Below are 23,256 nucleotides of genomic sequence, written 5' to 3'. Positions count from 1 at the left end.
CGAGTTGCAGGGACAATTGTTATGCCACTAGACAGCAAGACTGAATTTGCCATAGAAACACTGCCAGGTGTCTTTGTGTAAAGGAAGAGATCCGATTGAGTTCGCTGTTTCATCAAAAAATGCTCCAATTCCAAAATGTAGGAACCTGCTCAGTGCAGCAGTTAACCCTAGAGAGGAAGTTTCAGGATCTGCGATAGAATGTAGATAAATCTTACCAGAGAGTAAAGGCCAGGCAACCTTAGAATCACAGGTTAAAAAATAAATATAAAAATCTTAAATCTGTATTTGTAAAGCGCGTACTAATCACCCCTATGGGTCTCCAGGCGCTGGGGGCTGTCATGGAAATTTAGTGAGCTATTGTCCAGAGTCACACGTTGCTGAGCTGAGCTGCCGCTGGACCAGGGATCAAACCGTGAGCCTCGTGCTACGAAGTCAGCTCAGGGCTGGACTGGGAACCAAAACCGGCCCTAGCAAAGTGCTCAGCCAGCCCCCCCTCCCCCGGGGGTTTGTAGGTGCCGCCACGCTCTTTGCCAGGGCCGGTTTTCGTCCGTTTTTGTTACAGGGCCGATTTTGCAGCTATAAAAACGGCCCGGTAACAAAAACGGCCCCCAGGGTTCTCAAACCGGCCCCCCACCCGTGTGGCGCACCGGGGGATTGACGGGTGCCCACTCCGGCCAGTCTGGCCCTGGTCAGCTGCCCTGGCCTCTGTGCCTCACCAGGTTCAAATATTCAGCAGATTGCTTACATCAGTGGTTCCCAAACTTTTGACTCCTGAGGACCCCCACTGAATCACTACTGGAAGCCGGGGACCCCCAAGCAATTTGTACAATTTCAATAAAAAAAATTAAAAACAGTAATTTGCAAAAAATACACAAACAAGTACATACCAAACAAATACTTGCATAACTAAAGCTTTTATTATTTACATTGTGTGTTAATTTGGTAATGCGAAGATCTGACCGTCACCACATTGGTTTTGCACTCTCTTCAGTGCTCTTTGGGCAAGATAATCCGCAAGTTCATGCATATAAACTGACTGCCAATGTATTTGTTTTAAAAAAAATGGGTGGCAGTCGGGGACACCACCACATCACTCTGGGACACCACCACATCACTCTGGGACTCCACCACATCACTCGGGGACACCACCACACCACTTGGGGACACCACCACACCGCTCGGGGACACCACCACATCCCTCGGGGACACCACCACACCACTCGGGGACAACACCACATCACTCGGGGACAACACCACATCACTCGGGGACACTACCACACCACTCGGGGAAACCACCACACCACTCGGGGACATCACCACATCACCCTGGGACACCACCACATCACTCAGGGGCACCACCACATCACTCAGGGGCACCACCACATCACTCAGGGACACCACCACACCACTCGGGGACACCACCACATCACTCTGGGACACCACCACATAACTCTGGGACACCACCACATCACTCTGGGACATCACTCTGGGACATCACCACATCACTCTGGGACACCACCACATCACTCAGGTACACCACCACATCACTCATGGGCACCACCACATCACTCGGGGGCACCACCACATCACTCAGGGGCACCACCACATCGCTCAGGGACATCACCACACCACTCGGGGACACCACCACATCACTCTGGGACACATCCACATCACTCTGGGACACCACCACATCACTCTGGGACATCACTCTGGGACACCACCACATCACTCTGGGACACCACCACATCACTCTGGGACACCACCACATCACTAGGGGACACCACCACATCACTCTGGTGGACACCATCAGATCACTCAGCCCAACCACATCATCACTCAGCACCACAACAGCACTGTCCTTGCTTGCTACCAACAAGCATTGCCATAGCCAATAGGACTCGCATTAGGAAAGTGTAAGCTATTGGCTTTGTGAATAACAATGCTATTAATTTATATATTTTCAAAGCCAACACATATTAAAAGAATGTGTAATTTACAATACCAATAGCTCACATTTTCCTAATGCGAGGCCTATTGCATTGTAAGTGCTTGTTTAAATGATTCTTATGCTGTGTGTGTCAGACTGGCCTGTAGGGAAACCCGCAGATAGAGAGGCAGAACTGTGCTCATAGTTGTTGAATGTCACTCCTAATTACAGACTTGATGCTTCTCACCGCGCTCGTGTATTTTCTTCATGATAAACCCACGTGTAAATGTGCAATAATGATCATTAACTCATATTCTGTGGACACGTTTAGTGTCGCTCCGGGTACTGCACCGGGGACACTTGGGAGATGTCACGCTTTCCCACGCGCGGTCTGAGCATCTTGTTCCACAGGCTTGCTCTCAGTCCTATTACTGACTTTTGCACTTTTTAAAGAGAGGGAAGGTATGTAAAGCGCTCTGATACCTACGGGTAAAGCTAGCGCTATATAACACTTTTAAAATTAAATTAGGGCACAGGGAAGTCCCCACCACAACGTTTACGAAAGTGCTATTCTTAACCTCTGACTCTGACTCTCAGCTGGATCAAACTGAGGAATGTGAAGAAAATGGTTATCTGTGGAAACTGCTACAGCGCATCAATCCTGAAGCCATGAAATTCTAGGCGTTTGTTATATTAATTTATAGTCAAGTGTGCAGCAGTTGAAAAGACAAGAAGTAAAGGGGAAGGGTCATCAGTAAAGAAGATTGTACCTGGAAATATACAGTCATTACGGGGTATGGTTTAAGAAGCTTCTGCAGTCAGCGGAAGGAAAGGAAAGGATTAAAATGCACGAATCATTTTAACTTCAGGGCAGTTGTGACAAGCGCACTTATTTACAAATATAATTACTCATCTGGTATGCTGTAGTCCTGAGTGGATGCGTCACAGAGTTTAGATTGCTTTCAAATATACCCACACAAACATGCACACACAAATTAAACACTTACATGCAGTTCCAGCCTCCAATGCTCTTCTATCTCGCCACGCAGCTGCTTTCAGGGCAAATGGGGACAGATAGCAAAATGCCCTGGGCCTGGTCACAAACAGAATAGGAAACGCACGCACTCCTGTGCGAGCTCGACGTCGGGTGATGGGCAGAAGTAAATAACACAATATAAGGGCAATCACCATTCAGCTTGCACCTATAGCTGAAGGGTGATTGGCCAGATTTCACTGCTGTCTTGCCCCCCAGGCCCCAGGCGCCAGCAACATTCACACCTCTCTACTGTACTGTGCGCCTGGGGGCCAGATTGTATTGTAGTCCTGCTGCCCGGCGCCAAGTACATTCACACCTCATAAGCCTTTGTTTTTTTTACCGACGTTAGGCACTCAAGTCCTGCTGACCCCTGGGAATGTGTCACGGACCCCTGGGGGTCCGCGGACCACACTTTGGGAAACGCTGGCTTACATCATTCTAGGTTTCAAGGGCCCTGATTTTAACTTTATCAACGCCTTGTCTGGTAGCAACTAAAGCTGTTTATGAATGTGCTACAATTGCACACATTTTAGTACTCGTTTCACAGCTCTTAAGCCTGATTGATGGACTGCTTCTATTCTCATCATAGGCTAAAGGATATCAGTCTGAACACTGATGTTTGCTGTGTGTTTAGTGACTTGTGCCTGTTTTCGGTTTATAAATAACATTTAAACATTGGAATGTTAGTAGCTGCACTAAACACAACAGAGTAGCAGAGAGCAAACCGTGGCTGGCATAGACCGTTGTCCCCCGACTTTCCAATGCATTTTCTTCAGCTTTGCATTGTTTACTTTAGAAGATTCTCCCCTCAGTGCACCGAGTATTGTAATTACATCTTAGTCCATGTGCTCATGTGGGCGCCAGCCATGAGTGCAAGATCGTGTTGTAAAACCTTCAAAGTCTTCCTTATAGAGAGTTTTTGAACAATTCAGATCTTTCTAAACTTGTGATATAATTTTAATAATCATTAGAGTTCTTATACCCTTTTGCAATATCAAAGATGACACATAAATTCACAAGTTTGTGAATGTTGAAATCCTGTCAATTTTCAAAATAGCTATTACTGCTGAATTTATAGTTGTAAAGAAAACAGAATCAGAGTGTGTGCTTTAAAAAAAGCGCAATAGATATCAGAGAGAAACCAAACACATGCAATACCTTGTAACTAAGAGTTCATTCTCCTGCTGGCATGGTGTTGTCTCAACCTTGATGTTCATGGCTTTCATGTCAATCTTGGCTGTGAATTTCATTGGCGCATTTGCACGGACCTTGGCGTGAAACTCTATTCCTGCCTGGATGAGGTGAGTGTTGATTCCCATAGTTGCCACTGTGTGCTTGAAGATACTGAATGAGAAATTAAAAAAGCATACTATATATTATCAATAACACAAAAATGTTGGAAAAGACACCGAGCGCACCTGAAAGTGGTTTTGCTGATGTGTATGAACACACTAGCAAACTCTCACCTACCATGCCCCGGGAGACCATGTAACTTCTGTTTTGTTGGGGCATTATGTGTTACACTGGAGATTGAAAGGGAAAGCCAGGCAAAAGAGAGCCAATGTGCATTTATTTATGATATTAGCGCAAAACGGCATTTCACCTCTGATATAAGTGAACAGCAACATGACTAGGGGACATGCAGGAGGGTAGACCGGTGAACCCTATATTTAGAAATATTATGTTGGCTTTCAAACCTGCTTTTTAGGATTGAACAGCAAGATAATGTCAAAAGTGTATGGGTAAGGTACTGCAATGGAAAGGAAAAACACATCCTAATGTATACATAGTGTAAAATTGTACATTCATTTACCAAATGCTCTTTATCTGTCCTCTGTCATGACTGATCCAGAGCCTTACCTGTGCTACCCTTTACAAACCTCACACATTGTATGAGAGCAGTTACCACCATTCTGTGTTATAAGACACCCATAAGTCTGTAAACATCTTAAAGACTCTAGATGTGTTCGTACATAATTGTTTTTGTAGGCATTTGAACTTTTCCTCTAAAATAGAGCACATACAAGCTACCGAGGCAATGCAAGTATGGAACCTTGGGTTCGTCACAAAGAATTGGACAATTATCTAAAAAACTTGGCCTCAAATACATTTATCAATTAACTCCTTCCAGGCTCATGACGAGCTGGGCTCGTCATGAAGTAGCCTCCTGCCAGGCTGATGACGAGCCCAGCTCGTCATGAATAATGGACTTATGAGAATTCCAGCACAGGAGGAAAATATCACTAGCAGCGATGGTGTTAAGAAGTATCTAAAGTAATTGGACACTTTGAAACAACTTTATAACAAAATGTCAAGTAACGTGAAATGTGCAACTTTAATACGACTGACTCCAACGACACCTTCGCCGCCGCCGAGCACCTCCTTTTCCAGATTCACACCGACCCAAAGACGACCCTCAGAGGCACCCTCATCTACAGACCCCCGGGACCATGCACACAATTCAGCGAAGACATCACAGACTTCATCAGCCCACACGCCCTCACCCTCCGCCGACTACATCCTCCTAGGGGACCTCAACTTCCACCTGGAGAACAACAAGGACCGCAACACCGCCGCCCTGCTGGACAACCTCGCAAACCTTAGACTCAAGCAACTGGTCAACACCCCCACCCATTACGCCGGCCACACGCTTGACTCCGTCTTCTCATCCAGCAAGCACATTGCCTTCAGCCACTCCACCGGACTTCACTGGACCGACCACAGCTGCGTCCACTTCAGATTCAGAAGAACCACTACCCACCACCACCCACAACAGGTTCCTCACAGAAGCTAGAGCAAGATCACCGCCGACCAGCTCACCACCTCCCTCAGCCAGAACCCACCTGCCAGCACACCGGACCCCAACGAAGCAGCCCGCAACTTCACGCAGTGGCTGACAGCCTGCGCCGACGACCTCGCACCACTGAAGAACCCTCCCAGCAAACCCAGAAGCAAGAAGGCCCCCTGGTTCACCGACGAACTCAAGGACTCCAAAAAGACCTGCCGCACCCTCGAGAAAGCCTGGCTCTTCGACCGGACTACTCACAACATGACCGCCCTCAAACACGTGACCCACAAGCACCACCAGCTCATCTGCACCACCAAGAAGAAATCACTGAAGGATCGACTGGACAACAATGCCCACGACAGCAAGGAACTCTTCAGCATCGTCAAGGAGTTCTCCAACCCCAGCACCGGCAACAACGACATCACCCCTTCACAAGATCTCTGCGACTCCCTCGCCTCGTTCTTCCACCGCAAGATTGCCGACATCCACAACAGCTTTGGCACACCATCCTCGCCCCCAACCGCTGAACCAACGCACCCCACCACGACCCTCCGCACCTGGACCGCAGTGACCACCGAAGACACAGCCCGCACGATGAACACCATCCACTCCGGATCTCCGACTGCCCCCTGCCCCCACCACATCTTCAACAAGGCCGACTCCACCATCGCACCCCAACTCCGAGACGTCATCAACACCTCCTTCGACACCGCCACCTTCCCGGAGAGTTGGAAGCATGCCGAGCTCAGCGCCCTACTGAAGAAACCAACAGCGGACCTCACCGACCTCAAACACTTCCGCCGCATCTCGCTCCTCCCTTTTCCTGACAAAGTCATCGAGAAGATCGCCAACAGACAGCTTGCCGCCTTCCTCGAGACAAATGGATCCCTTGACTCCTCGCAGTCCGGTTTCAGAGCCAACCACAGCACCGAGACCGCCCTCATCGCAGCCACCGACGACATCCGAGCCCTTCTCGACAACGGGGAAACAGCGGCCCTCATCCTCCTGGACCTCTCCGCAGCGTTCGACACTGTCTGCCACCGCACCCTAGTCCAACGCCTCAGCAACACCGGCATCCAAGAGAAGGCATTGAAGTGGATCATCTCGTTCCTCGCGGGAAGAACACAGAGAGTCCACCTCCCCCCGTTTCGTTCCGAGGCCACCGAAGTCATCTGCGGCGTCCCGCAAGGATCATCACTCAGCCCCACCCTCTTCAACGTCTACATGGGACCTCTCGCAGCCATCGCACACCAACACAACCTCAACATCATCTCATACGCCGACACCCAGCTGATCCTCTACCTCACCAGAGACCCGACACCGCCAGAACCAGCCTCCACAAAGGGATGAATGACGTCGCCGAGTGGATGAAGAACAGCCGCTTGAAACTGAACTCAGACAAGACGGAAGTCCTCATCCTTGGACCATCACCCTCCGCCTGGGACGACTCCTGGTGGCCCCCAGCCCTGGGCGCCGCCCCCAAGCCGACAGGCCACGCACACAACCTGGGCTTCATCCTGGACTCCTCCCTCTCGATGACCAGACAAGTCAACGCCGTCTCCTCTTCATGCTTTCACACCCTCCGCATGCTCCGCAAGATCTTCCGATGGATCCTGATTGAAACCAGGAAGACGGTCACCCAGGCCCTCGTCACCAGCCGGCTGGACTACGGAAACACTATCTACGCCGGAACCACAGCCAAGCTACAGAAAAGACTACAGCGCATCCAGAACGCCTCCGCCCGACTCATCCTGGAAATCCCTCGACGCAGCCACATCTCCGGCCACCTGAGGAACCTGCACTGGCTCCCCCTCAACAAGAGGATCACGTTCAGGCTCCTCACCCACGCACACAAATCTCTCCACAACCTGGGCTCCAAGTACCTCAACGACCGCCTGACCTTCCACATGCCCACCCGCCAGCTACGGTCCACCAGCCTCGCCCTCGCCACAGTACCACGCATCCGTAGAGCCACCGCCGGAGGCTGATCCTTCTCCTACCTGGCGGCCAAGACATGGAACTCCCTCCCCATTCACCTTCTGCTGACCCAGGACCACCTCGCCTTCAGGAGACAACTCAAGACCTGGCTGTTCGAGCAGTAGCGGCCCCCTTCCCCCAAGCGCCTTGAGACCCTTCCGGGTGAGGAGCGCGCTATACAAGTGTATTGATTGATTGAGTGATTGATTGATAAATCATGGTTTTAGAATGCTGCAAAATCAAAGAAAATGACCTTGTAATTGACAGTAAGGATGTCTAGCACACAGTAAGCACATCACCTGGTGTCAAAGGTCCCTACCCAAGTGGAACCAAGAACTTTAAAAAAAAAAGCACTTCACAACAAGGATCCTACAATTATGCTCCAAGGTTCTATACTGACATTCCATTGAAATTCGCACCTTACTGAATTTATTTTTCAAAGAGCTCAGGAAACATCAGTTCCACAACAGCCAGGCCAAACTTTGATGTACAAGCTCACATCACTGTCATCAAATTCCTCCTTTTCACCATTGCTTGCAGTGCTGCCATCTCCTTTGCTAGAATTCCTGCTCATCATTTGTGATCATCAAATCAAAACAGAGAGCGAGGACTAGATAAGCTAGTCCGGATCCCCTAGGTTATATGTAGATTATCAAGGAGGACTAGCTAAGTTGTGAAAGGAGACTCAACGGGTACGTATGTGGGCAAACCATTTGGTTTGGTCATGAAGCCCTCACCCACCAACCTAGTTGGTGGCATGCTTCATTATCGGGCCCACCCGAATGTGTGCTTCGACTCCAGATTACTGAGGAGCTGGTATACTTGCTGAGTGTGCAGTGTTGCTGAGTGTGAAAGGTGATGGTAAAAGCTACACAGTGGGTCCCAGTACCCGAGGGTAAATGGATAGACTTTAATCACTAGGCTCCTGTTAGCAACTAAAAAGGCAAACGGACACGTTGAGTAAATTATGACCTCCTTCGTACTGTGTGGTCTACATGTTTCAGCCAGGCCTTTTTTTTACAACTGGCTTTCCTCAGGACCAATGAGTATGTGATGGTGCAAATAAATATTTTAAGTGATTGTGATGTTTAAAAGTGTCGCACTCGCTAAGGTGCGTTACGTGTTAGAGGGGGATTACCTCTGCTTTAACTTGCTGTTTGCTGTTAAAGCTTCCTTGGGTCACCTGGCAGGGAGAAAAGTCCGGAAATGCCGATCTGGGTGCTCCTTAGACCTGTTGTCCTGCTGTGGTGTCCCAGGTCACAAATGATGAGCAGGAATTCTAGCAAAGGAGATGGCAGTACTACAAACAATGGTGAAAAGGAGGAATTTGATGACAGTGATGTGAGCTTGTACATCAAACTTTGGCCTGGCTGCGAGTGCAACACTTTCCAACGCGTCCGTTTGCCTTTTTAGTTGCTAACAGGGGCCCAGTGATTAAAGTCTATCCATTTACCCTCGGATACTGGGACCCACTGTATCGCTTTTAACCATCACCTTTCACACTCACCAACACTGCACACTCAGCAAGTATACCAGCTCCTCAGTAATCTGGAGTCGAAGCACACCCGGGACACATTCGGTGTCACTGTGGTGAGCCCGATGATGAAGCATGCCACCAACTAGGTTGGTGGGTGAGGGCTTCATGACCAAACCAAATGGTTTGCCCACATATGTACCCATTGAGTCTCCTTTCACAACTTAGCTAGTCCTCCTTGATAATCTACATCATTTGTGATCAACATTCACTCCAGGATTTGGGTCATATTACAGATTTCTATCTACTGTAACTCAGATCACCACTACCAAGTTTTAATGTATTCCTGTTGATATATATATTGGATACCATGATCACACGTGTACACTCAATTCATATTGCAAGTCACTGAGGAAGTCTTTAGCTACATACAGCCACCAGCCCTTAATGCAATTTTGTTTACAATGTTACATGTGACTTGCAATATTTGCTTAAAAATATAGCTAGGACTATGTTACAGGTGTTGCATAGGTTGTGAAATTAGTTGCTCTGTCAATCAGAAAGGGGAATGTGAAAGACACTAGGGGGCAGATTTACAAGAAAGTGCCGCAGCGTGGCACCGCAAGCCCTTTGGCTGCGCTACGCTGCGGCCCTTTCAGATCACAGGAATGCTACATATCTACAATGATATATCACATTCCTGTGCTCTCCCATGCGCTGGCTCACAAACAGCTGCCATGCGCCAGCGCAGGCACCCTTGCACCATGGTGCAAGGATGCCTAAGCCATGGGGAGATTGCTTTTGTGAAGGAAGGCTTTACCTGTGCTTGTAAATATCCCTTAGCACCTTTACAACGCCGTCGTTACACCATGATACATTTACATCGCAGTCATTATAAAGCAAAATATTTTAATGACTTGGGCTGGATGGCGCTCTACATGGAATAGCATGAGGTACTATTCCAACACCTTCCCTTCTGTAACACACACTTGAGTTGGAATAGTAAATCATACTATTCCTAAGTCCAGCGCCTCTAGCGCAAGTCACTGTAACAACTTGCGTTGTAATAACCGTGATGTAACACACCACAATTTAAATGATCGCGTTGTAACATCACATATTCCTCTCCCACTGCCTAACCAACACATTTTTGTCAGGTTGGGGCGATCACTCAAATAGAAGACAAACTCACAGATTTAAAATGATCTTTGTTCTTTAATTCAAGATTTCAAGAATTTCTTAGCCCAACAGTTTATTCAAGTGCGATATAACTTATAAATGTCAGCCAACACCAGTTTCTTATAGATCAGCTTCCTCAGTTCCTCTTAGATATGGCTCTAGTTAAGTGAAGATGCAACATTTACAGGCAGTCGTACAAAAACTGAATAGTATTGGAAGACATTTGGAAATTAGATTTTTGCTATCTAATTCAACCAGCTGCGAACATGTGAAATCGTAATATGGGTGCATGGTATTGAGATTACTTAGATTAAACGAAGAATGTTACTATTCAATGATATTACTGAAAGTTGGCGATAGATATTGTTGAGAAGCTCTGAGGAGGCAGGCCTCTTCGAAAAAGGGGTTGGCAGTGATTTTGTCTGTGTTATGTAATACTTAAATACACTGTTGGAATTAGAAATACTTAAAATCTTGAATAAAAGAACAATGAAGATTTGGGAACCCTGGGTCTGTGAATTTATCAAATTGACCTTTTTATTGAATACTAATGAGATTCCCTATTTATCATAATCTTTCTACATTAAATGTCACTATAGGGTATTAGTATTGCTGGAAGAGATAGTGCTGGGCTAATCACTGATATCTATACTTATTTGATAACTCAAGTGCAATACTTATTACTGGCAGGAGAGAAGTCTCATCCACCCACTGACTTCTAAGGGACTCACACACAGCTAAGGCGTCTGATAATAACTGTCTCCTAAATGCAATATTTTCTTATCCCTAACTTTCCTAAAGACTAGGGAGGCCATTAACAAGATACCTGCACCACTGGAGCATCACTTTACTGGTGCAGGCCTCTCAATCATACGCAAAGCCACCCAGGCAGAATGGGGAGACATTTTTTTATTTCAAAAATGTTTTTCCTCCTTCCGTGCATGCTGAATTCTGCAGCACATATAGAACAAGGTAAATGCCTCCATGTATTGGTTTTGGGCTGACGGGTGTGCCAACCACAGTGCAAGAGTGCCTGCATTGGCGGTAGGTACAGAATTGTGTGGCGATGCTGGGTGAATGGACATGATGAGCTGTTTTGACAGAGGCCAGCACAGCAAAATTACTTGTTGTGCTCCCCTGCACCAGAAACTCTTAAATGAGGCCCTAAATGTTATGTCTAACCCTTTAAGTACTTACCACAAATCTCTGGGATTAATTCACTTTATTTTACATTCATCTCCATAATTTTCAGAAACATTAATCTTGGGTGTTAATAGTGCTAGTTTCTCACTCAATTGACTGCAATATTTTACTGGATTATTTATTGTGCATTTTAATCTTACCTTGGAGAAACATCTGCGTGAACTTGGATATTAGACTCCAGAAGCTGTGCAAGGCTGAAATCCGAAGATGGAGAGGGAGACACCTTTACATCAGCTGCAAAAGAAGAACAGAAATGCCAAAAAGATGACATGGAAACGTCATATAATTCTCTGCTCAACATGTGTTATTGTTCTGGTCATCCTTCAAGAATATTAACATTTGTTGATTAAATAGGAAAGAAACATACTGTTGACGGCAGCGTTTGCCACAGCAGCAGAATATATGCTTAATTCCATGGGCAGACCAACACAGGTGGGAACAATCTGTCGAACCTCAGCTGCCAAAATCGGTTGGGCATATTGCAGAGTAACACCATTAAGAAGTTTGTTGATAACTGTTTTCACCATACTGTGCCTTGTTGCTGGTTCTTTGAGTGCCTGTGGTAAAATAAATGAACCAGAGGATCATTGAATGTGAAGTACTGCTGCTGAAGAGAACAATAATATTGTGAAATAGAGCAGTGGTTACCGTAATGGCGGTCTGAATAAATTCCTTGTCAATGTCAACAAAAGCCATCTCCTGACCAAACATTTTGATGTAAGCTGAGATTAGTGGGGAATCTGCAGGAAGAGCCTTAAAGCCCAGCAACTGGAAAACAGAGGACACAAGTTGTTAGAATTAGGCAACAGCTTTATAAAATCAAAGTTCTTTGTTGAACTAAGTTCCCTAAGTGATAGGAAAAAGCTCCAGTGTTGTCACTAAGAGAAAATGGCAGTATCAAATGGTGCTCTGTCAATGGCGTTTGGAGGATCCCTTGTTGTGAGAGCTAGAAGTGAGAGAGAAAGAGAGGGAGAAAGAGAGGGAGAGAACGATAGTGAGAGAGAATGCAGTGCCACCACATACATTTTGTAAAGTGCACTAACCGCCTGTATAATCTATCACTTATTAGTACATTGCAATGTTGGGAGCTCCATTGCAGGCAATGGAGTGATTTCTGCTTTTACGGGCCAGTAAAGGCCTGCAAAGCAAAATTCCAATGTAGTTTTCAAAGGCCTCTCGGAGCCCGAGGGAATTTAAACCCCTCAAACTCCAGGAGGCCTTTGTTATATTGGTTGGAACATTCTGCCCTCTAGTGGCAGAATGTTCGAATGCCTTATAGACCTTGGTAGCTGGGCTGTACCGGCTATTAAAGTCCTACCCCTTTGTTAAAGTCCCTCGCCTTCCGCTTGGGCCTTTAAGCCGGTTATAATGCTATATTAGAAGGTGAATGGTACATTATACTACTGTGGGGATATCTTCTGATTGCTTTAACTAACCCCTCAATTACAAGCTTGCTAATAAAATGAGCATGTGGGCTCCAATTTAGTGCTTTTACACATGGGTTTTGCCAATATTCAAATGGAATCCCACAAGAATTCAGACTAGAGTACATATGTGGACTCATATGATATCCGTCACTGAGGAGTGCTTAATACAAAGTGGTTCTCTAATTGTTCCTGTGCACTGTGCAACTGCTCTATTTTTAGTAGAGAGTGGTACACTCTCCACTTCTGCCGGAGGACTGTTGCACCAGGGGCGGCCTTAGGTATGTGCAAGCTGTGCACCTGCACAGGGCCACCAAACCCCAGGGGCCACCACACCAATATATATCCTTAATATAATAATCCTCTGAGGATGGATACATATTTGCGTGGTGGCCCCTGGCAGGGATTTGGCGGCCTCCAGCTCTGTTCCACTTCCAAACACCTTCCTGAGCTGAGGGGGTGAGGGAGGGGGGGGGGGGCTCCGCCCCACCCGGACCCCCTCTTCCGGGGCCGCCTACCTACGCTCCCTGCCTAGGGCCACCAAGAGCCTAGAGCCGCCCCTGGTTGCACCTCCATTGTGTAAATAGATACCACCTATTTACCTATCACCGCAGATGGAGCACTTTCTCTGTAATTACACATTTATAATGTGATCACATTGTAACAAGGAACAGAGAAATTAGCCAGTCTATGTAACTCTGGAAGGCACAAAGTTCAGACGAAATAAGTGGGAATTTCAATTAACACAAACCAGACTACTAAACATGGACTTGCTATTGCCTTTGAGGAACATTTACTTTCATTGGAAATTGTAACATACTAATTGATTGCTCTGTGAGACAAAGACACAAATATTTACAGTATTTTAAAATCTGCTGGTTCCCTGCAGATGCAGCAAAATGCCCCAGACAAGGGATTATTGTAAGCAGAAGGAACATCAACATACAATGACATACATAGTAGCTGTGGTTCTACTGACGGCTTTCAGGCTGATGGTGGATGTACACCTCATCAACCATAAATCAGTGGATTTCAAAAAGTCACTTTGAAAACATTAGCAAGAGAATCCTAGGGAGCCTCGTGTTCGGAGGTCCAGTGACAGTTTGAAATGGTTAAATTAGAGACAGTGTATTAGAAATTCAATAGAAGTAAGTTTCGACCAGGAAAATGCAATGGTCATGACGGAACCCCTGCAATAAAAGGCATTGTGTAAATAATCAATTAAAAAATGTAAAGGAATTACCTTACCGTTTTTGCAATCTGAAGGATTTTTTTGCGCATTGGGTATTCTGCAAATGGGATATTCTGTTTCTTGAGAGTTTGTTCAAGGCCTTCTGCTCTGACAGCAATCTAGTGACAAATACTTAAATATGAGTCTTGGTGTGACGATGATCCAGCAAATCAGTAACATTTTTGATCACTGATTTTTTAAACTATATCTTCAAATAATTATGTCCGCACAGTGTCATGCACAGGAGAGGAGGTGTGATCTTGTAAGTTGTATTTTGGTTTGCAATGTTCCACTGCATTTCCTGATATATGATTTACTGTATTTTCCTCCACCCCAGTTAAAACTACTGCAATGTATCCATTTGTTTGTTACTGGTCTAGAAGAGTGGTTTTTGACTATGACAGCCTAATAGTATTCACCTCTAGAATATCAGCCTCTGCACCAGTGATGTACCCTCGGGTTTTGGCCAGCAGTAACACAGGGAACATTGTGTTAGCGCTGTTCATGATAAAGACATCTGCAGTTGCTCCAGCCATTAGTGCATCTATAAACACAGAAATAAAAATGTGTTTTGATGAAAAAAGTTACATAGATGGTTGATCTTCCTGGTGCTTTGTTATGGTACTCCTACATGCTCATGACAACTCAAGACAAAGCCTACAATTCTAAGTTTCTAATACACTTGCAATTATAGATGCAATGTTGCACCATTCTGGAAAATGGTGTTGAACATGACATATATAAAGGAATAAGAGAGAACGTTTAGTGAGTGGATTTTTATTTTCTGTTGTGCAAAGTGAGGACATTTCTAGGTCAGGCTTGCCTTTGTGTGTATTCTTGATTATTGCTTATATGAGTCTGGTGAAAGCCAGGTTATCCGTATGTGCTGAACAGCCATAATGTTGTATCAGGAATGTGTCCAAGACCATGTGAGTCACACATCAAATTTACAAATTATGAGCATGTCAATAGTCAAGGAAGTATTACAAGTAGAAACAAGTTTATATCCATGGTCACACCACTGTACACTGTAAAATGCTTCATTCTGTTGAATGTATCCCTTTAGAATCAAGCGACTGTTATGAGTCTGGGTAAACTCCTATTAAAAACTGCATGTCACTGTCTAGATGTTTCTTGTGCTACCAAAATCATGTTTGGTGCTTACATGAAATGAGTTGCTCTCGTTGGTGCCTCAATTAGATAATGTAGCTAAGAATGCAGTTTCAATGTTGCAGTTTATGAACTGTGATGAGTATGTAACAGAAAAGGTAAGAAGGACTGAACTCTGATATCAATAATCTGCTAAAATAATGCCATTGAAGTTGAATGATGCTCGTGGTAATTCTTTCCTTCTTTTTGCATTTTAAGTCAGGCAGTTTCATTATCACCTAATTACTGTATAATAATATTCAGTTTAAGAATCATCTGCCATGATGTGACTTATTGGCTTTTCAAACTAAGCACACCATATCAGCATTCCGTTATTTGCTTTTTTTAGGAAGATATGATTTTATTGCTTAATGTATATAAAAATCAATACAATATCTTAAATAATAAAAACAACCTCATAATTCCAAATACATTTAGGAAGATGTGATTTTATTGCATAATGTATATACAAATCAATACAATATATTTCATAATAAAAACAACCTCATAATTCCAATAACATAAAAATGAATATCAATCATTCATCAATCACAATAAAAAAAACATGTTCATAATGTTATGTATAAAGCCCCTAAAACGAGTTATTTGAACTGGCCTTACAAACTCAGCTCTACCAATGAAAAAAATGATGTAAACACCCAATGGATTTATTGGATCTCCCAAGAAAACAAAACGTTGTAGCGTCTTTTCTTGTAGAAAAATTAAATTCAGAAATTAATTTCTCAAGCTCAATACTGAGGGGCAAAGGTAAATAATCTGTGGGAAATAAATGACACAAGCAGCATTGTCTACTGTTAGCCCTGATCTTGTTCCATGATCCCTCAAATTGTAATAACAGAATATGAAAAAGCCTGAAACGTAAATGGCTTTTTCTGACCATGTATTTCAGTTGGAATCTAAGTACGGTTGCCTCTTGTTGATGACAGTTGTGAATGTATAATGTTGTCAAAGCAAGTAAGTCACTTTCATATGACACCACTTATATCTTCTTTTTGATTATTAGTATACAGGTCAGTTTAGGAACTGCAGCTAAGATTTTTATTGTGGGAAGCAGTTGATTTCGAAGTAGAGATTGTAACTCCACAACCATTGCAATCAGTTGGTATCCTTGGTATCATTTCAGATCTTCTATGATTAATCCATTTAGATTGTGCAAATATAAATTTTGACTGTCAATTAATAATGATCTAAGTTTATGTTGTTTCATATATGAAGCTGCGTAAAGAACACATTCCAATCAGATCATAGCATGTGCTGTCCAAGTCCTTAAGTTAAAAATATTTTGTAAAATTTGAATAAAAGCAATATTTAAAGCCCCCATGATTTGTTTATTAAATCTTTTGCCACACATGTAATGAATGGCTAACGTATGTCTTCCTAGGGAAAATAGTTTCTGGTAACTTGAGTGTTAAGGCCCATATAGATAATAACATCCGGAAGGCAATGGCACAAGGTAAGGGTTTAGGTGCCCTTTATAATGCCACAGGCAAAAGACATTTTGCCTATTTGCTAGAGGCCTTCCGTGCTAAAATCCCGGCCACTCTACTTTATGGTATTGAATTGCTTGATTTGGGGCAATGTTTTTTTTTACATACAACAGAGGGCAGAGTCTTATGGTACTTAACTATGGTTAACACTGCTTGTACTGTGGCTTCCCTTAGGTTAGAATTTGGTATCCGTAGTAGCTGGGTCCAGGGCCTAGCTGGGATAGTACGATGGGTCTCTTGTATGGCTAAGAGAAGACCGGATACTTTACGCTACCTCATACAAAAAGAACTATTGGGATCCCTAAAGGAGCATTCTTTAATCGTAAAGAATTTTAGAAGGGCTGTAGCTCTATTGCAATTGGAGGAATCAACTCTTTTTACGCTATCTGCACAGCAGCTGAAGTCCACCCTAAAACTGGCTACATGGAATTTGAGTTTTGGGATGGATAGGGATACTCTTATTCTGAAGAAAGGCGTCTCTCCGGTTATAGACTCCTATCTATTTAAAAACATGCAACCTTACATTTCTTGGAATCTTCCTCATGGAATACGGCGCTTCTGGTTCCTTTTGATGCAGGACCTTCTTCCTTTGAACAATTTATTATTCAGATGGTATGGTTCCTCAGCAATGTGCAATCAATGCAATGAATCGATCCAGGACATTGCTCATGTTCTTTTTGTATGTCCTGCCCTTATGTTATATAGGCGAAAGTGGTTGAGACCTATTTGCTTCAAATTAAGTATTTTATCAACTAGTTCTTTAATGGATGCCATTTATAATCCGCCTAATGAAATGTTTTGATATAAAATGTTTAACTTTTTTAAATGCTTTCTAGACATATATTAGTGGTCATGAAATTGCTCTTCTTACTTATTCTTATATTTGTATGTAAACAGTATTTTCCTACTATGCCATTCTTTTATGTGGATCTCATGTGAGTTCCAAAATCATAAATAAATAAATTGAATTGAATTGAATTGAATAATGAATGGCTACATTTTTGCTGTTAGCATTGTTAACGTTGGCTCCATAGCATTCCCCCCAAATAAATGTGCAGAGTGTGCAATTGCTATAACAGTAGATTTAAGCAGTACCTGTTGCTACGAGTCCCGGGCAGTATAGTGCAGGGAGAGGATGGGGGCCGAAGGACAGAGCAATGAAAAATTTTACCTGGAATGCCCTGCCCACCGACCGGCCGACCGCTCCGTTGCTGCATCCTCCTTCATCTTCGTGCAGACTCCCGGCCAGCAGCAGAAAGCACCCAGCTCCCAGTCTCTGGAATGCAGCGTTGTGATTGGTCTGAGTGCAGGGGATCGGCGCTCAGACGGGGACAGGGAGGCTTTGTATGTTCCTCACCAGGCTGTTTAATGCAGCCTGGTAGGAACATGCAAATTGCGCTTGAACTGTTTGGCCGGCCCAAGTGGGCCAGCCAAGCGATCGTGTAAACCACTCCTCTCCCTGCTCTGCCAGCCCTGCCTTGTCCGAGAGCCATGGATAGCTATAGGAAAAATAAAATGATAATAACATTTTATTTTTACTTTTGTTCAGTGGGGTGACACCCCTCTGCCTTAGCGGAAGAGCTGCCACTGGATTCATGCCTATTCCTGATCTCTTTCAATTGTGACGGCAATGCAAGTTTATTGTCATAGTCCATCCTAAATTCGTATATTCCCTTACCTGTTCAATTTCCTTATCCAGTTGCTAGGTGAATCTTAAATTTGTCAGGTGAATCTTGACGTAGGTTTACCAAATTTCATTATTTTAGTTTGCATAATATTAATTAGCAAACCATTTTTGGTGCTGCACTCTCCTAATCCTTTTACCTGTTTTAGGAGGCCAATCTGGGTTGTTGGGATATAAACAAGATTATCCGCATAAATAACATGTGGAATTTTCTTATTGCCAAATTTTGGAGGTTCCCCGCTGAACTGATTAAGTATTGAGGTTAGGTCAGAAATATAGAGTGCAAGTATCAAAGGTGACAATGTGCGGCCTTGTTTGAACCTATTATTAGTTTTAAACTTTGTTGTCAGACCTTGGGCTCTAGTTGGCTTCACTTGGATCTAGGTGTCCGTATGGAGATCAATTAATAAATGCAAAAGAGCACCATCTTTTCCCCACTAAAATAACATTTTCCATTACCTGTTTTAAAACCTTATCAACAGCAGTAGAACTGTCCACAAAACAGACAAATAAATGAGTTCTTTTTAAATTTAGTGCACAATGAAGTATAGTAGCTAAAACACATAAATAGGAGGCAGTGGGACACTTAGATCTAAAGCAAGTTTGATTAACCAGAAGACAATCATCTGCCTTAGCCCAAGCAAAAATAAATAAATGGAGGTACTTGGCGTATATATTACCATCAGCATTTAACAAAGCAATACACCGATAACTGCTAGGTTCTGATCCTGGGCTTTTATTAGATATCGGTTGAATGTAAGAGCCTTTCCAATTTGCTGGAACATGACCATTTAAAGTGGTTTCATTAAAAAGTAGCACTAAGACATAGCCCCACACTTTCGGATTTGATTTGATAACTGTTATTGGTATGCTATTAGGGCCGGGGCCCAGGAATCTCAGCTATTCCTTATAAGTAAGTCAACATCTTTAACAGAAAGCGTGAAATGCCCAAAATCCTTATATCCAGATTAGGTCAATGGGGGCCAGGTGGGGTTTTGTAGTCAAGGAAATGCAACCATCAGTGACTCTGATGAACAAAGATTGATCATTCAAGGGGACTATTTTTGTTCAAGGGAGAATGTTTGCCGCCTATTCTCTTTTTCTTGGCTGTCATGGGTTTGATAGGTAGAGCATATCATAGGGATAGTGTAAGGTGTATGTGTATGGCAACCTCCCCATTAAAAAAGAGGAAAATGTATGGGCATAAAAACAAAGGGCCTGATTTATCAAAGTATTACATTGCCCTTGCGTCATGACACAAGGGCACACAATCCTTAAGTCAGATTTAGGAAACCACGCAAGACCATCTTGCGTGGCCACACATTGTTTGGAAAATAAAATAATGCAAGGAAGTGCTGGGCAGGGTCGGACTGGCTACTGTGCATTTTGGAATGCTGCCAAGCTGGTGGCTGAGTTTCTTGCAGAGGGGGCTGATTTCGTTCATGGAGACCTGCGTGTGCTTCGAAATAATGAAAGCAAAACAAATTTCGTTTTGTACATGCAGATCCCCATCAACAAAATCAGCCCCCAGCTCAGCAGCATTCCAAACTGCCCGGTAGCCAGTCCGGCCCTGGTGCTGGGAATGCGTTATATAAGTGTAACTTGGTGTTTCCATGCATCCATCCATTTATTTTGGCATATTCTCAGATTTACCAAGACAGGTAAACCTAGGAATGCATCGAAATGCTATGTAATTAGAAAGAGTAAAACAACTCTCAGGATTGTTTTTGTGCAGGAAAGTCTCCCTTCCTGCAAATACACAATCCTACCTATAATGCAAGCAGTCTAGCACCATGGCACAAGGGGGCCTGCATTGGTCCTTGGCAGCACACAGTGCACCATTGCAGAAAGGGAGCAGAGATGTGCTTTATGTTGGCACAGATGGCACTTTCCTGCTCTTCCCATTTGACCCAGATAAGCGCAGCAAGTTGTCTTCCTGCATCTGCTACATCAAATAATGATACATCCGTACCACCATGTGAAAGGTAAGCCACATGCAAAGCAGCCCCATTTTTGAGCTTCCATAGGCAACAAATGCAGCCTTACAGAGGACAGAGATACATTCAGCTTGCATCATTCAGTCCTTATGATGTCTTGGGGCCTAATTCTCAAAGGTAAAATTACACTTTTGTCCAACTTTAATATTTTTCTAGTATTCAAAAACTATGAGTTTAATTTTACTAATAGTAATTTTATGACTGCTGAAACTCTGCAGTCAAGGCAGACAAGCCTTCACATAAAAAGATAGGACAGGCCTATATTTCTATGTGCAGGGTCCCTGCAATGGGTGTTGAGTCTCGGCAGTTGTAAAATTACTGTTAATAAAATTAAACTTAGTTTGTGAATACCCCAAAAATTATAAAGTTAGATAAAAGTGTACGTTTTCCTTACAGACTCATACTTGACCTTCCCAAACTTTCACATATCATTACCCACCTCAGAAACCTCCAGTAACTCCCCTTCCAGAAGAGGTATCAGTTCAAGATCCTCAGGCAAGCCTACAAAGCGCTCCATTATCAAGGTCCATCCTAAATCAACCATCGACTGAAATTCCATCAACCCTCCAGACACCTGCGCTTCTCCTCGCATGCCCTCAATGTAATGTAATGTAAAGTGTCTTGTAAAGCGCACTGCTGCCCTGAGGCGTCGTGGCGTTGTAGACCGCTGGGGAACCCGTCCTGGCTATCCCTGTGAGATGGTCCCTACTGAGTATCTCCAAGGTGAAACTAGGCATCCCCAGCAAATGTGGGGGGCCGTTGTAGAGATGAGGCAAGCTAATGCCCAGAGTTGCCGAGTGTGATCACTGGTTATAGTAGGCACCGAGGCGAGAATTATCGAGTCAGCTGACCCTGGTCCACGACCCTGCCACGTCGGGAATTGAACCCTGGTCCCGGGCCGTTCTCTGCTTCCGGGTCTGCCGCCTCAAACCAGTGAGCCACACCACTCAACCACACCCCCTGCATCCATCGCAACAGTAGTGGGAGACCCTCTTTCTCCTACATAGCCACCAAGACCTGGACTTAATTTCACCCCACCTCCAAACAGCACCTTCCCTGGCAGACTTTAGAAAGAGACTCAAGACCTGGCTTTTTGACTGCGACACAGCATCCTCAGTGCTTAGATACCTCTAGGGGTGACAGTGCTGGGCTATACAAATACTGATTGATTGACTGACCTTTGTGAATGAAGCCCTTGATCTGAGAGTTGGTGAGCTGTATTCAAGGCTCTAAATGAGACCCTAAGTATTCGGTAAATGCCAGATTTTATCTGCAATACACTAGTGCTGGTTTATGGGAACTAGAAATGAAGGATACTAATACCATTTCAAGAGGTAGCCTCATACTAGATACAATATACAAGCCACCTGTTTGACAGAATATAAGGCAGTTCTTTTGTGTCTGTAAAAGGTTTTGCTGAATCTGCTGACTGACAATCCACCCATATATTTGTAAACATTTTTAATGTTTTTCCTGCACTTTAAATTGCCAGCACAAAAGACCTTGGTTGTGTTTAAACATACATCCAGTGGGGCTGGTAGCTTCATCACATGCTGTAAGTCATAAATACAAGGAGTGATTCTTCCTGTTTCTTGAGTGGTAGCAGAGAACCCCCTTACACACAAAGGGTGTGAGGAATTATTCGTTATCTTTGTGAATAATTATTTTCCCCTGATTTACCTAAAAGGTGCTATTAGTGTGTTATCTTGTTGAAGAAAAAATATTCTACCATTTTTTCAAGAAGGCTTCTGGAAAAATGTATATGTTGATAACCGATAGGTGCTGTTATTTCACGAAAGTGATGAAACAGTAATATAAAAAAAGTCTGGTAAATATTTCTGTTGAATCTGCTGAATGGCATTACAGCCAAAGCAGTGGAAGTAGATTTACAACCAAGATGATGGACTTGTTTTTCACTATCATTCCTGAACTTCAAATTTTCAGCACCAAAGGCTTAGGGTGAGTTCTGCGAAACAATAGACTTAAATATAGCAGTGACTGGTATTATCATCACATTTTGTTCCTGTCTCATGAGTGGCAGCACAGAAACCCTCGTACACTTAAAGAGGGTGAAGAGTTATCATGAAACATTATTTTTTGGGCTGGGGCATCCAGGGAGACCTCCTGACAGTCATCATTTTTCTTCACAGTGATGATGAGAGTAAAAAAGGGAGAAATGGTCACTTTATTCTCAAGATTCAGATTAAATATGGACTTACACTACAGAGTGCTCTTTGTCCTTTTTGTCTACCCTTTCTATTGTAGAGCTTCAAACACAGCACCTTCAAAGTCAATTTACTTCATTTTAATACAACACAATACAGCAAAGTTACTAGGCTGGGTTGTGTCAAAAGGAGAGAAGAAAACACCAATATATCTATTAAGATATGGCCCTGCTTTTCTCTTCACTGTTGCTGGCATACTTTTGGCTACATTGAACGAATGCACAAACCCTTGCACCATAGTGCAAGAATATGTGCATGATGTCAAGCATTGGTTTTATACTGAAAGGGGACCTGCAACATCTCAAAATACTTCGACATACGTTAATCATTTTCCCACTATATATGTGTGCTGAAATGTGCAGCAACCACACAAAATCTGCACAGCTTTGAGAAATCTTCTGCCTACGTCAAGTAAGAATACAATTTTGGCAGAAATCACTGTCTACCCTTTTCA

General features: G+C 43.9%; 1 protein-coding gene across 1 annotated transcript in view; it reads right to left on the bottom strand.

Moving 5' to 3' along the window:
• The window catches only part of LOC147747528 (vitellogenin-A2-like), an 82,632-nt gene that overhangs the window by 33,423 nt on the left and 25,953 nt on the right, over positions 1–23,256 (bottom strand). The window contains exons 14-19 of the mRNA XM_086954014.1: positions 14,659–14,783; positions 14,257–14,358; positions 12,233–12,352; positions 11,952–12,141; positions 11,725–11,818; positions 4,122–4,307 (exon numbers count right to left, since the gene is read on the bottom strand). Of these exons, the coding sequence (XP_086810140.1) occupies positions 4,122–4,307; positions 11,725–11,818; positions 11,952–12,141; positions 12,233–12,352; positions 14,257–14,358; positions 14,659–14,783 (817 nt within the window). The remainder of the gene's footprint in view (positions 1–4,121; positions 4,308–11,724; positions 11,819–11,951; positions 12,142–12,232; positions 12,353–14,256; positions 14,359–14,658; positions 14,784–23,256) is intronic.

This window comes from Lissotriton vulgaris, chromosome 1_1, assembly GCF_964263255.1.
Source record: "Lissotriton vulgaris chromosome 1_1, aLisVul1.2, whole genome shotgun sequence".
In the NCBI taxonomy this organism is placed as follows: domain Eukaryota; kingdom Metazoa; phylum Chordata; class Amphibia; order Caudata; family Salamandridae; genus Lissotriton; species Lissotriton vulgaris.
The sequence above is the reverse complement of the archived record's forward strand: the minus strand, read 5'-3'. Positions and strand labels throughout refer to the sequence as shown.